Source organism: Zeugodacus cucurbitae, chromosome 6 (genome assembly GCF_028554725.1).
Source record: "Zeugodacus cucurbitae isolate PBARC_wt_2022May chromosome 6, idZeuCucr1.2, whole genome shotgun sequence".
Lineage (NCBI taxonomy): Eukaryota > Metazoa > Arthropoda > Insecta > Diptera > Tephritidae > Zeugodacus > Zeugodacus cucurbitae.
Window position 1 is genome coordinate 55,663,882 of NC_071671.1, and position 15,772 is coordinate 55,679,653.

A 15,772-nucleotide genomic window follows, 5' to 3' on the forward strand; every position below is an offset into this window, starting at 1 on the left:
GAATTTCCGTTGCTATAAAAGTTCATTTGCCGTGCGAATAGCCAGTGCTGACGTAATCTCGAAATGACCTCATTACAATGCATTTGATATAATTTTGTTAATTAAAGCAAGTAATAACATTTGTTTACAGATTTTCATACGAATTTTATTTAAGAACTGATTTTTATGCCTATTTATTTATGGCATTGAAAGTAGCTTAAGTCGCAAGTTTTTGAGAATAATTTGATTCACTTTGACCCACTAATTCGCAATTATTATTCGGATGTTGTGTTTCGCTTTAATCGCCAATTAATCTCAGAGAGTTATAATTTAAGCCCAAATATGGGGTTTTGCTCCAAATACTTATCTTATCTTATACTAGCTTCTGCTGTTTTAATGTAATTCCATTGGTTTATATCGTCATTTTCAATAAGTTTAATTTAAATTTAATTGTAAAATCAAATTTCGGCAGCAGGCTCGACTAAATTCCAGCCGAGAGACCTAGTTTTCGGCCACTTTTTACACCAATCCAGGTCGTATGTCAGCAATAAACGTTCTTGCTGAATAAGCCTCTTCATTATGAAATGGCAAACCCTAAACTGTGTATAAATCATGTAATAGCTGTCAAAAAGAGAAACTTCGAAAATAGCAAAGCCTCATTGAAAACACCTTTAAAAAATTGCCGTTATTTAAATTAAGGTGTTCTTCAAATTTTAGGACTGCTTTTCTTACCGCTACTCAAATGCTATGACTATATTAAAGTATTGCCAGTTGTCATTGGTGTATACATCCTCGGTATTACAAATAAAATGAAAATGAATTTGCCCAGCGAAAGACAATTATCGGGACTGTTTGCAAATTCTTTACATCTATTAGAAAAAATAATAATTTTTTTGGTATTATTTGAGGAAAAAATAAACCTACTTCGTTTTCAAAGGTACCAAAAAATGAAATTTGGTGAAGAACGTGTCCCCACCCAATATTTCTAATTTCCAAATACAAAGCAAAGAACTTGATTGGTTTGAAATGAAAATCACTGATTATTTGCCGATTATTTAGTAAGAAAATATGTTTCTCAAGAAACTGGTTTAGCGTTTAGTATATAATCCAAGGTTCTTCTTCCTCGATTTTTTTCTTCTTTTAAATATTGCCGAAATTTACAGTGGATGGAGTTTATAACGAACAAGCAAATTTGTCGCATTGTTAACCTTAAATAACGAACATCGGGGATTTGTAAGTACTCGGTTCAACGAACAACATGAAGAAGACATATGAAGAAAGAGAAAAAAAATCAAATAACATCGAACCAGAATTAAAAATATAACTTGATAAAATTCAAAAGAAATGTGCAAATTGAAAAAATGTTGAATTTTATAAAAAAATTAAAATCATTCAGCAAATTAAAATTATCAGCACCAAATAGAAGTCATTTTTTAACAAATAATTAATAAAACAATTTATTAAACTGCAATTTACGGATATTTAACTAATTTCCGTAAGTAAGTGAGTACTCGAATTAGCGAAAAATTCGATGTAACGAACAGGCCTGACAATTAATGTGTTCGTTATTTCGGAAAACTACAGTATTTCATACATCCTTCTTAATTAATTTGCTGAGATCAGATTTGGCCCTTCGATAGTAAGAACAATGCACGTAATCAAAATAGACCAGCAATGACGTCCGCTCTATTACTGTAAGAGTTCCATAAAACATTTTTATATAAATACCTATTTTTTTATTGATAAATTAACAACATCAACCTACCTACATAAATTTATCAACTTCCCATCCGCAAATGTCTTCCCTTGATTATTATTTGGATTAAAAACGCCAAAAAGTATTTGAAAATAAAAATATTTTAAATTAAAAAATCGGTTACTACTATAATTTAACTAGCAGACCCGGCCATACGTTTTTGTGGCTAAGGTATACATTAAATTAGTAAATTTTTCAATACAGAGAAAAGATTCTTACGCATAGAGACGAAAAAGTTATTGCCGGTAAATTTGAAAATTCTTAATATATATTATTGTAGATCTGTATTAATCGTAAGTTGGCTCAAATTTGGCTTCGTTGACTATACTGATTACCTTCTTCACAGCCAGTCTAGTTATATTGAAAAGTCGAGAAATATTGAAGTCAACCCATACTTCTTTTAATTGCAGGTGAGTGGGGATAGTCCAGGCAATTTTAAATAGTCTGTGGGACATACTGGTTTGTAGCTGTGTCAACTGTTTTTTACCACAAATAGTCATTTATGATTATCATATTGTGGTTTCATGTCAGAAAAAAGACGATGAATAAGCTTCTCCTTCGAATCAATGAAGTGACAGAAATCTGTCACTGTCTGGGAAGCTACCATTTCCAACTGCTTCCACAATCGCAATTTGATATTGTTTCTAAATCACTCGTATATTAGTTGTTAATTGGCGATTCTTTATGTGTCGCCACAAATTAGATTTAGGCATGCGATTAGTTCGTCAGCAACAGTTGGTCCAGGAATAATTGGAAGGATCTGGCGTAAATCACCTGCCAACACAATCATGTCTCTCACAAAAACGTTTTAGTTGTCGCGTAAATCCTTTAAAGTCCTGTGCAATGCTTCTAGCGACTTCTTGAACATCTGGAAAATCTTCGCTATATCGCTATTTTTGGCGATTTTGCAGACTGGTTTATCATTGATTTGCAATTTATGAGTAATTTCAAGGCCGAATATGCAATTTAACTTTGATGATTTTCTACTGGATTATATGCCGAATATATAGTAGGTCAGATTGTGTGTTGTCTTAAAAAAAATATAGCAATAAATTGCGAGAGTATAAAATGTTCGATTGCACCCGAACTTAGCCATTCCTTATTGGTTACAAATTGTTTTGGGATATCGGCACAACCTTACACATTTGAGAAATGACAAAAATATTTTAACAAAGCAACAATGACAACCTTCAAAATATTATTATTTTTTGTTTTTTTTTTTATTTTCTATTTTTGTTGTCATTTCAAATAATTAATTCAAATTCATTTCTGTTATTATTATCTTCCTCGCAATTTTTCCATATTTACTTACTTTCTCAACCTTTCTTGGGCTTGCTAGAATTTTTCAAGACTAAAATTAGCCAGATCGGTGTGACCGTTCTCAACTTTTTGCGAGACTAACGAACAGCAATTCATTTTTTATGTTTGTAGAGTAGTTTGTATGGGAGATTAGAAAAGTGTGGATTTTAGACTTTTCAAGGAATTTTTTTAATTTTTCTCTCCGTAAGAACCATCCTTGTACTTTAAGAAGCATTGCAAAAAAGAATTAGCGAAATGGGTTCAGCTGTTCTCGCGTTATGCGCTTAGCAACACATTTTGCGATTCATTTTTATATTATAGAAGAAGATTAATTTTTTAATTTCACTTGGTGTCAAAAATTAATACCTTTGTATGAATCAGTTCGAAGTAGCAACGAATTGTGCATCTGAGAGACCACGTCGTATGAGTAACATTTTTCACATACCATCCTAGAAAACTCAATATGATTTATGTCATAAGAAAGGCAGATCACAAACGCTCGCACAAAGATCAAGGTGTGTGTACAAATGATAATTCAAAACAATACGACAATAAATATGAACTCAAACGTAGATTGCTAATAAAACACCAATTTGATAGGCTGTCTTTGCTTGCTGTAGTTTCGCATTGCATTGAACGCTTGCTAGAGTGAACTATGGGAGTATGCATTTTATTATATTTATGAGTAGACCGTGTTTACTGACTCAACAGCAGTTCGCTTATTAACTGTTAATGCGCATGTCAGCATGCTGAAGTAAGAACGTTCGACGAAAATCAGCATACAATTAGTTGCAGCCAAAGAATACATAAATTCAAAAATCGAAAAAATCAATCGCCGACAGAAAGGCGCGTATAACTTTATTGAGCAGCAATAAAACAACAACAATAATGTGTTCGCACATAACCATAAACAATGCGAAGATGTGATCTGTACATGTCACGGTGTGCGCTATGCAACGGAGCAGCAGCTCTGCAATCACAATTCAAATACTTTTTGTGATTTTAAGCGATGAATATATGTACATACATACATATATCTATACATATGTAAAATACACGCTCGCGCTAAAGTTGGCAGTAAGACGCTGCACTCAAGGCCATTACAACCACAATCTACGCATGTATTGCAGAAAAAGCAATAACAAAAGCAATAATACCCAGAATGAAATCATTGCAAACGCCGCTGCTGCACAAACGGATCTACGGTCAAGTCGCTGTGGCGCGGTCTCTTTCGACTGCCAACACGCTTGAATGCAATCGAAAGTGTTTTGATTGAAAATGCATAAAAGTTGCCAGCAAAAAAATCCAAAAAAAAAAACACAAATCACATATAAATAATGCTAGATGTTGTTGTAGGCCTAAAAGTGTTGTCGCAGACAGCTTGGTGTGTTGCCTATGCCAAGTCTGCTTGTCGTTCTTGCCACTGTAGTCAGTTGAGCTGTCCGCGACCATTTAGTGACCGCCTTTAAGCGCTAGCCATGACTCTGGCATGTCGCATTTGGCGCGGTTTGGCGGCTTGGCGCGCTAATGATTGTTGATACCGATAAATTGTAGGCCTTTGGCAAGCTAAGGCTTATAAGCAAAATAATGCGAAGCTTTTGCTATGCTACAAGTAAAATGTATGCGACTAAGTGTAGTAAATAAATAATACCATTCAAAATATCACGCTTGGTAGTCAACGCACAGCTGCTGGGACTGCATTGGTCGCTCACGCATACGCGGGTATTTCTGCGGGCCTTATTGAATTCTGTAGCAAATATCCAACCAAGCCGTCATTTAATGTTATTGTGGTCCATTCACATTTATTTTTTATATATTTTTTCTTATTATATATATTTTTATTATTTATATTTTTTTTTGTTTTATTTTTATTTTTATTTTTTTCTATATATTTTTATTATTTTTTTATTTTTGTATATTTTTTTTTCAAATTTTCTACAATAATAACCGCATTTATTCAGCTTAGCGCCCACGCGAAACTTTAATTGCGATTTTTGTCTTAATTTAGTCGTTTTAGACTCACTTGCGATTAATTTTTATTTTTTTTACTCACCTGGCTTTTACTTTATTTATTCGTTTTTAAAAACGTTTAGTTTTTTTTCACTTTTTATTTTAATTTTATTTGAATTTAGCTGACCGCCACCTTCAATATGTTTTGAATAGTTGCTTATGAATAATATCAGTCAGTGTTGGTATGCTGGTTGTAAATAAAAAAAAAAGTTTATTAAAAATATGAGTCTTATTCTAAATTATAATCTCATAGAGGCTCACAGATAACTGGTTTTTTAGAGATATTTGCATTTTTCATTCAGTTCTTTTTCCAAATTTGTTTGTTGTATGAAAATATATATATTATTGTTGTTGTTCTTTTAAATTTGTAGCTTTAATCTGAACCAACAGATCCCCATTAATATCTCATGAGTTTGAGTCTTTTAATTGACCTTTTGAGAACTCCACTCTACATTTCTTACTTAGATACATACATATGACGTACCATAAAAACAAAATGTATAAACACAGTATTATATCTATACAGGAGCTAATAGATTATACCACATTCATTTACTTCTCAATTTTAGAAGTCAATATGAGCAAAGTATTCACTACATCATCGACGAGACTTTAGATTTTCACTATTTCACGGAGTGGCTTCCAAGTCCAGAGGGTCCTGGTCCCTATAATAGATGCTTTCGATTCTTCATATACAAATATGAATAAATATGTAGTCAGATCCCCCTAATAACGATTTGCCTTACGAGGACAGACTTTCGGGAGATTTTTGTTGAGCGTACATTCGATATTTAATATATGTACATCAGCGCGATGGGTCATTCACCACAATTTAGCAAAACGAAACTTTTTTAAACTGTTGAGAGAGGCGATATTCTTCTAAAAATTATATTATACCAGTCTTTATGATTTATACCACTTTTTTGTTCGATTCATCATCAAAGACAGATATTAGAAACCTATCTTTTAAAAAAAAATTTATACCAGTTTATTGGATTTATACCAGTTCTTTTTCGATTCATCATTCTATTTTATTTTTTATTTATCTATACTACTACTATAAAGAGGAAAGATTTGTATGTATGTTTGTAAGGAATAAGCTCGAAAACTACTGTGCCGATTTCAAAAATTCTTTCACCATTGGAAAGCTACATTTATCAAGAGTAACGCTATATTTATTTCTAGAACCTCAACTTTCTGAAAATAGTTCCCAGATGAGGGTATCAAAAAGACTCCGTGATGGAAAATCTTAATCTGAAACTGAAAATCGTGTTGCAAGTCATTCTCTTCGCATCGCAATCGCGTAGCAGAGAGTCGAGTAACGAGTGCTCGCAGCTGCTTGCTTAACAAAATTTCGAAACCTACCAAGTACGCGCTTGAGTGTCAAGTACGGAGCGTGTGCAGCGGCTAGAAGAGCAAAATATTAGAACTATACAAGCTCGCACTAGGACGTCGAGCTGGAGCGGTCTGCTAGTACTTTATATATTTGATACATAGCATATTAACCATGTAAAATAATCGGTTCAGTAAATCTTGAACTGTGACGATGTAATCAATTATAGGCGAGCAGATCACCCCTCTATATCTCTCTCATTTACTCTCACTTGTATTGAATATCTCTATCTTTGACTTCAAATCGTACAGCAGATTGAAACTATAATTTATGAATTTGAATGCCGATATTTATTATCAAAATGCTTCTTGAACTCAATAGTAGAATTGTGTCTACAATAGAGAAAAATAACACCAGCCTGCTTCCTAAACTCTAGAAACAGTAAAAATTTAAATAATATTTTTCTTATTTGCGAAACTCTCACACAACTCTCAAGCCTATAATCATCGTATAAAAAACTTGCCTACCTCTCACTAACGCATTCACATTTACCTATAATTCACCTGTGGCGTGAAACCTTCAACACATTCGTAATACAATAATAATAATAACTCCATTTGCAGCACTTGTTAGTTGTTGTTAAGTCATCGATAGTCAACTAAATATTTTTTTTTCTAGGCTCAAGTGCGCATTCAGATTTAATCGCTGATCTGCCTTTTTATTTTTTTCGCAAATAATCACTTTTAATTTCAACAACGCATAATCGGCGAGCAAAGTTTCGAAAATTGCATCGCATTGTAAATTCATATGCGCCAAGTGCTGATGCAGCATAAATGCATGCGTAATATGTACTATTCTTAATCGAATATATTTATTATATTATTTACCCTGTAGAGATTTTAGGAGTTTGGCAATTTTATTGAAATTCGTCACTCACCACAATTTAGTTAAACGAAGCTTTTTAAATCTGATTAAAGAGGCGTTATTCTTTTAAAATTTATAGTATGCCAGTCTTTGTGAGTTATACCTGTTTTTTTTTCGATTCATTCTCGAAGGCAGATATTAGAAACCTATTTTCTAAAAAGTTTATTACACTAGTTTATTGGATTTATACCAGTGGGTTGTTCGATTCATCATTCTACAACGTTTAACTAATCAAAGACAGATATTATAAAATTAATTAGAGAGGCGATAAAAATTATATTATAGCAGTCTTTGTGATTTATACCAGTTTGAGACAGACGATAGTATACTAATATACTATTATTTTACTAAATACCTCTAAACCTTATTGATAGGTTCTCACAGTCATAAAACACTCAACATACCAAAATGTCTTGATACCTGTCGTCGCACAAATAATTTACCAGCAACATATCACTTGTAACTGTCTTAACATTCGTTTAAATCGCTGACAAATTATGTCATTAAATGCGATGAACTATAAACGCAAGAAGTAAACGCACGCATTCGCAGTGACTTTCAATAAATTTTCAAAGAATTCTTTTTCGCTGCTCCCTTTTACACTTGAGTACATACAATTTGAGTGTGAGAGTCTTATTTATTTTGCTTTAATTTCAAACGCATTTCAAGGCAGTGTGTGGCAGTGAAGGAATACATACAATTGGCGCAGAAAGACTGCGCATGCGCACACCTAAATCACAATTTAGCAATGCAAATTTGAAGCACAATTGAATTTCAAGAACCGTGTTGAACAATAATTTGTTTATCCAAATGCGGGCTTACGTATATACATATGGTTGCTTATGCACTAGAAGAGTGCTTGTGTACTAGAAGAGTGTATTAAATTCTTAAATAAGTGAGCTTGCTTTAAGGGTTATGCAATGTGCTTATTTATTTCAGTTATAATTTATTTTTAAATATGGGAAAATCAGACTTACTTGGAAATCATCAAGAATTAATTGGAAATTGAGCCAGCTGTGATGATTCGGCAGAAAATCCTTAGGTATCGTTGTCAGCACTCACTTTGTGACGATGACCTCTTCTTTTGTTTTATGTATTTAGCTTCCAAGGGATGTCATGACTTTAGAAACAGTATTTCAGAAACAGTGTTACGGGTAGAGAACGTCTGGAGTGCTTTCGGAACTTCCAGATCTAAACTTTTCCAAATTTTCTCTCTATTCCAACCGAATTCTAACAAGGATTACATTTTGAATTCATTCATTCTGAAGGAAATGAAATAATAATTGTTGTTGTTGTTGTTGTACCATGAGATATTCTCCAAAACAGTTTAGAAATGTTTCACCCTGTCTCTGGCCTTATAGCAATCCGGTACCGTGTTTGTTACAAAGCCTTGTTTTCCTATGGAATCGAAGGGATTAACGAGTCGGGCTTAATCTATAATGTGAGAGGTATTATGAGAATCGTGATGTGCAATATAAACTCAGGTGATTATGTAGAGTCAGCAACCAGATCTTAAGCTCTTCGAATAACGCCAAATATCCACTGTAGTTATAGTATCTTTCCAATAAAAAAAGTATAAAATAACTGTAATATTTACAATTTCATTTTCTTTGCCATTACAGGGTCTGGGTCATATCAGCGGTTGTCACATTAATCCAGCTGTGACAGTTGGCTTTCTCGTTGTTGGTGAAATGAGTATACTAAAGAGTGTGCTCTACATTATTGCGCAGCTGATTGGCGGCATTGCGGGAGCAGCGGTCATAACTGTAAGTACAAGACACTTAAATTAACAAAAACAAATATTTTATATGAATTTATTTATAACTGTTTACCAGGTGGCCGTAACCGATGAAATCGCCGGCGCAAAACTGGGCGTGTCTTCGTATGCTGGCGGTCTCGATGCGGGACGCGTAGTACTCATCGAAGCGTTGATCACCTTCATGCTGGTATTCGTTGTCAAAGCTGTTTCAGATCCCGGACGCACAGACATTAAAGGCTCAGCACCATTGGCTATCGGTCTCTCCATTACGGCTGGACACTTGTGTGCTGTAAGTATAAGAACTACATTATTTGAGGGAAAAAAATATAAAATTTTTTTTTATTTTTTAACAGGTTAAATTGACTGGCTCCAGCATGAATCCGGCACGTTCATTTGGCCCCGCTGTCATACAGAATGACTGGACGGATCATTGGGCCTACTGGGTGGGACCCATTGCCGGTGGCATTGTGGCCGCCATTATTTACCGATTTGTCTTTAAGGTGCGCAAGGGCGATGATGAAGATCATTCATATGATTTCTAAAGTGTTGCCACATGCTAATATGTAAACTGTAAAATGAGTACTACAGCAACAAAAAGCCGCTACAGACACATACATACATGCGTATCTACATCCATATGTATATGTGCCGCAAATGCATGACGACAGGCATTTTTTGATTTTTGTTTTTGTTTACATTTGCTAATTTCAAATATTTAATAAGCGCAAAAAGCTTTTACACATACATATATACTTATATATGTAAAAATAAGTATATATTTGAATGCACTTGTATTGAGAATGAATATGAAAAAAAAAATGTTACGTATACGCCACGCCACCACCATTTGTATTATGCATAATTTTATTTGTAATTTTAATTTAGTGATTTAAGCACCACATACATACTTGTGTGTTTATATATATATATATTATCGATGCGATGCAACTCATATGCCAAATGTACACATTCCACATTCATAACCGAAATTGAGTGCTTTAACAAGCAGCAGCATCCCACTCATCCTCTTCCATTCCGAAATCCACACACATAACCACCGTCCGAACTTTCCACAGTACGCTAGTAGTCAGTGGCTTACACGAAAAAAAAAAATTTTTAAATTTTATTCAAAAAATTTTAATAAAAAAAACGAAATTTTATTTTGAGCAACAAAAATTAATTTATTCAACACCCGCTTGTAGTTTCTATATTAACTGTAAACTGTTTACATGCATATTTTGTATTTTTGTATGTCAAACTTATGTAAAAAATGTACCAAGAAAATCACATTTATATATATTATATACCCACAAAAGCTACATATCAGCAACCGTTTTAAGTTATTAACATACACTTTTGAGATATATATATTTTATATGTATATGTATACTTACATAATTACAATTTGTTTGTAATTTTAGAAATTAAGCGAGGATTAACAAAATGCAGCAGTGAAATGAAATTTACAAACTTCAACAGTTGTTTGTGCAACCACAAGTTTGCCTTAAACGTATAAGCAAATTACGTTAAAAAGCATATATTTACATGTTTACAAAGCAATTATATATTTATGTACAGTTATGTATGCATAGAACATTGTTTATGTGCATATGTACTTTTATTTAATATATTTGTAATTTATATGGTCAAAAATTTATGTGCCTGTTGCGCTAATATAAATGTTATTAATATTTAAAATAAATAAATAAAATGCTAAAAAATAATTAAAATTAATTTTTTTATGAATTTGTGGAATATGTAAGTATTTAAACATAAATACAATGTTGTTATATATGTAATAAAATTAAATAAAAAAACAAATTATTTTATTTTATTTTATTTTATTTTATTTTATTTTATTTTATTTTATTTTATTTTATTTTATTTTATTTTATTTTATTTTATTTTATTTTATTTTATTTTATTTTATTTTATTTTATTTTATTTTATTTTATTTTATTTTATTTTATTTTATTTTATTTTATTTTATTTTATTTTATTTTATTTTATTTTATTTTATTTTATTTTATTTTATTTTATTTTATTTTATTTTATTTTATTTTATTTTATTTTATTTTATTTTATTTTATTTTATTTTATTTTATTTTATTTTATTTTATTTTATTTTATTTTATTTTATTTTATTTTATTTTATTTTATTTTATTTTATTTTATTTTATTTTATTTTATTTTATTTTATTTTATTTTATTTTATTTTATTTTATTTTATTTTATTTTATTTTATTTTATTTTATTTTATTTTATTTTATTTTATTTTATTTTATTTTATTTTATTTTATTTTATTTTATTTATTTTATTTTATTTTATTTTATTTTATTTTATTTTATTTTATTTTATTTTAATTTATTTTAATTTCTATCATTTTTTTGCATTTAATTGCATAATATTGCATAATTCACTCATATTCACATTTCGCATGCACGTCATACCCCTAATGTGGCCGCCATGTAAATCGGGTTCGCGCAAATTGTTGAAATTCTAAATCAGTAAACTCGCATTGCACCAGGCCACCAAAATCGTGCAGAAGGTGTCTCCCGCCAATTTTTTGTGGCAAAATTTCTCTGAAGTGCTGCATAAACCTAGGCGTTACTTGTCAAACGTTCACAATAGCGGCCATTTGTGTAGTTGCTAAAATATTTCATATGGTGCACCCTGTGTTTTGCATATGTTTTGTTTGTACATCGTTTGTTTACTTCTTTATTTATGTTTATACGTGTGTATATTATATGTATACATACTTACGCTGGTGGACACACCGCATATTTTTATAAGAAAAAAACAAGTTTTTATGAATGAAATTTCTTTATTTAATATTAGATTAATGGAAATTTAGTAAATTAGTGAATAAATGTTGAATTACAACCAAAAATATTAATAAAAACTTTACTCATTATATGCATATAGACATCATTTATTTATTATGTTAACGAATGTTTTTAGTTGTTGTTGCTGTAAAAAATATTATATAATTTAATTTTAAATTGTTCATTTTATTTGTTTAAATAATATTCCTGCATAATTTTATTGTATTATTTAGTTTTTAATTCATCATTTTAACAATAAATAATCTCCTGCAATGTAAACAAATCACCCACGCGCAACAATCACACACAAACTCCCGCACACACACGCACGTGCTCGCCTGCTGGAGAGAAATCTTTTATTTCAAAAGTCAGTAAACTTGCATTTCACCAGGCGAACAGGAGTGCCCAGCAACTCGTTTGTTTTGCAGAAATATAAGTTGCCGTGACGTCACTGCTAAGTTTGTGGTAACAACAAAATACTAACAAACAATCCATTCACGATGAAATTTTTGGTTTTTGTCTTCACTAAAGCTGATTTTCTTGCACACCCTGTGCATATTTGTATTGTGTTGTTTGTGCGGTATTTTTGGCACTATTGAAAGTGTTTTTGTTCGACATATTTGTTGACAATAACAAATAACACCAAAGAAGGAATACAGTTGTAAAATGTAAGCAGTAAAGAGCAAAACAAAATTACCTGCGATTTGTTGTTATATTAGTTTAAAGGGCAATTAGTGGCACATGAATTTAATATAATGTAGTAACGAAGAAGTTGTAATGTAAGTATAATTATACATATAAATATATTATTATAAAATGATATCCATATAAATGCATTATATTCCTATTTTATGTATTTTAGTTCCAAAAGTAGGCTGACCGAGAATTACAAAAGGATTTTTATGTGAAAAAGTTGCAATTCCTCTACAAACCAAACAGCAAATTCGCAAATGTAATTGGATATTTCGTCATTTTATGTAAAATACAACCTTTATATTTCTAGGATATGTGGATATTTTCCTAAAAATGCTTTAGATGGAGCAAATTTTTTCCGAACTCCCCTCTTAATGAATGGAAAACCAGGCTTGACTCTTCCAATCATTCAAGATGCCAATTCTCGTGTTTATAAGTTTCCATTACATCTTCGGACGGCGCTTGCGGTGTTGTGGGAAAAGATTTAAGCAAGCAACCTGACTTTCCGATGACCAGAATGCTTGAAATCGAGCTGTAGGAATAAAGGCTTTCAACATTTTATTACATTTGGAAGTGCGATAAGTTTCAGCAGAGAACTATGGAAGGAAGGTGCAGTGAGAAGGTTGCTTTAATTATTGATTCGTCATGTCTTCTGTGAAATAATTTATCTTTATTAATATTTCAGCGCAAAATTGTATGCGCTATTAGGACGGATTGGTGATAAGATGCAAATAATCTCGGAGGATGTAGAACATTCTTATTCAATAGCTAAAACCTTAGACAAGTGAGAAAATATTTTAAGTTTTCCGTCTACAATATTCAAAATATTTTTTCAGCTGTTAAGTGTGTATAAACTTATAAACAAAGATATCAGAAAAAGTATATTAAAAGTGTGCTTAAAACAAAAAAGTGACAAGTGAGGAGTTATTGAGAGTGATGTACACACTTAGTCATAGCTGAAGCACATGACATAGCCGTGGCTATATATGGAAATTACTGAAAATTGTCGCATGTACTATATACCTATATAAAAATCTGTATGTGCATGTATGTATATCTCAGTTAATTTGCTCTCGCTTTCAAGCAAACAATTCTGAATGCAGATGTGTAAACTTTAACAATCTATATTTGCGCAGACATACGGACATACATATATTAGTCAGTTAGCATATCAAATTAGTCAGTATGTAAATATTCTCATTTGTGACTTGCTTCAAATATAGATATAAGAGTATGTATATTGAAAAATGAAAATTGCCCTTTTGTCATTTAAACGACCAGAGCGTAAGCACCCGGCTGACTAAGAAAATTTTCTTGGATTTCATATAAATCATAAATTACATGACAAATAAAAACAAAATAAATAAAAATATTTACTGTAACGTCATGTTATTAATAGGCGCTACTTGACGTAAGCTTAAGCTTCTTATCATTTTGAAATGTAATGTAATTGGTTTATATGTATGTAAGTGCATCTGAGTGTATGAGAGTGTAATATAATGCTAACTTCCCCACTTTATTGGTGACTGAAACGTGTGTCAAGGTCACTGGCTTATCAATTCTCTGAAAATAAACTTGTGTGAAAGATGTTGAAGAGATAATCTAGAAAATTTACAACTGTATACAATTGTCTTTTTGATTAAATTTAATATTATGTAGGTATTTTGTGTTATTATTTAAATTTTTATTTTTTTGTTATTTTATTTTACTTTTTAATTTCTTTTTTAATTTGTTATTTATTTTATTTAAAACAATTTATTTTCTAAATTCGAGAGACAAATGTTGAAAACAAAATTACGAGTTTTTCAACCGAAATCTCGCCAGTAGTCTACGATAGTGTATTAGTAAATTTCTTTTTTATTTATTATATATGGGAATTGGTTCAAAATATTAATCAGACCCTCAAGACACTTGCTTATATTTGTTAGCCCTTCGAATAGCAACATTTCTCCGATATTTCTTGTAGAATATTATTGCTAGTGCTACCAGTTTATTTGATTTTACAATGGATAATTGTTTCAAACTAAGCACGCTTACAATTTCTAATATACAGTTACATATGTGAAAAATAATAAGGACAGTGCCCTAGTCTAGATGAAGTCTATGTCCATCTAGAAATGTGAGGGAATCAAAACCAAATAATGAAGCAAATCTATTGGCAACATATTCCAATTAAATGTTTCTTTAGTTTTACGAAGATTTAGCAAAGCTTTGTATTTTATATTAATTTTTTTTTTTTAATATGCCGTTTTTGACATTTGAAAAATAATAAGGACACGTCTACTTTTACTAAAAAAATTACAATATTTAATAAGAACAAAGAACTAGTTTTCTTTCAATTATGTTAATACCAGTTTCTAATTAGTATGAGATGTTTTTTTGAAAATGCTTGGTTGTTTAATTGCATCATTATCGCTTTGGCATGGAAAAAACTAGGTTTTGGCAGACGGAAAAGCCTTCTATGAATTCTTAAAAGTTGCCAAAGCTCTTCATTGTTACATCTCATTGTACATCACTGTATTCCAAAAAATTTCTATGGCCACTGTACCATATTGAAGTTGTTGACCTCAAACCACTTAAATTGTTCGAGTATCACAACATAATAGGTTGCCTACATAGTGCCCTGTTTAGCGGTCTTTATCGTGTACTTAGAGTTTTAAACATATTGTTTTGGCTTTGTTTGTTATACGTACTTTTTATTCATCGCTTTCCTTATTATTTTTCACATAACTGTACATATGTTAAGCCTTTTCTTTATAGATTTGTTTCAACTTTACTATTTTCAACTATTTCCAACTTGATTTTACGAAGATTGGAGAAGGTTCAAAGTGATGCAAAATGGTTTCAAAAATATCATATTTCAGCCGGAGAGGCAGGAGACAAGTAAATGAATATATGTAAGACTCAGTAAAGATAACCGACAGACGACCCTGATGGGCAACAAAAGCAGCTTTGCTGCCGATCTAATTTAAGAAGATGAAATACTATTGAGTCCTTACAACAGATGTATTTTAAGTGCTGTGTACTGTTGTCTGCTACTCCAGCTACTCTCTACATAAAGAAGTTTTTCACATCTTAATTTCCTAAGTATTTTATATTAAAATGGAATTAGATGGTTTAGATAAGCATCAATGCTTCTAAGAAGCCTAAGAAGATGCAAAGATGAATAACAAACCTCGTACGGGATGTCTTA

At 31.2% G+C, this 15,772-nt stretch overlaps 1 protein-coding gene and 1 long non-coding RNA gene across 5 annotated transcripts in view; both read left to right on the forward strand.

Annotated features, from left to right (window-relative positions):
• The window catches only part of LOC105218695 (aquaporin), a 70,268-nt gene extending 59,478 nt beyond the window's left edge, over positions 1-10,790 (forward strand). For all 4 annotated transcript variants that reach the window (XM_054234521.1, XM_054234523.1, XM_054234522.1 and 1 more), the window contains 3 exons: positions 8,924-9,067; positions 9,137-9,349; positions 9,414-10,790. In XM_054234521.1, coding sequence (XP_054090496.1) covers positions 8,924-9,067; positions 9,137-9,349; positions 9,414-9,602 — 546 coding nt within the window. In that variant the 3' untranslated portion in view covers positions 9,603-10,790. The remainder of the gene's footprint in view (positions 1-8,923; positions 9,068-9,136; positions 9,350-9,413) is intronic.
• Positions 10,791-12,132: 1,342 nt separating this feature from the next.
• Positions 12,133-13,951, forward strand: LOC105218696 (uncharacterized). The gene is made up of 4 exons (XR_852100.3): positions 12,133-12,665; positions 12,749-12,838; positions 12,890-13,201; positions 13,265-13,951. It is a non-coding gene; the product is annotated as an uncharacterized LOC105218696 (long non-coding RNA).
• Positions 13,952-15,772: the final 1,821 nt, after the last annotated feature.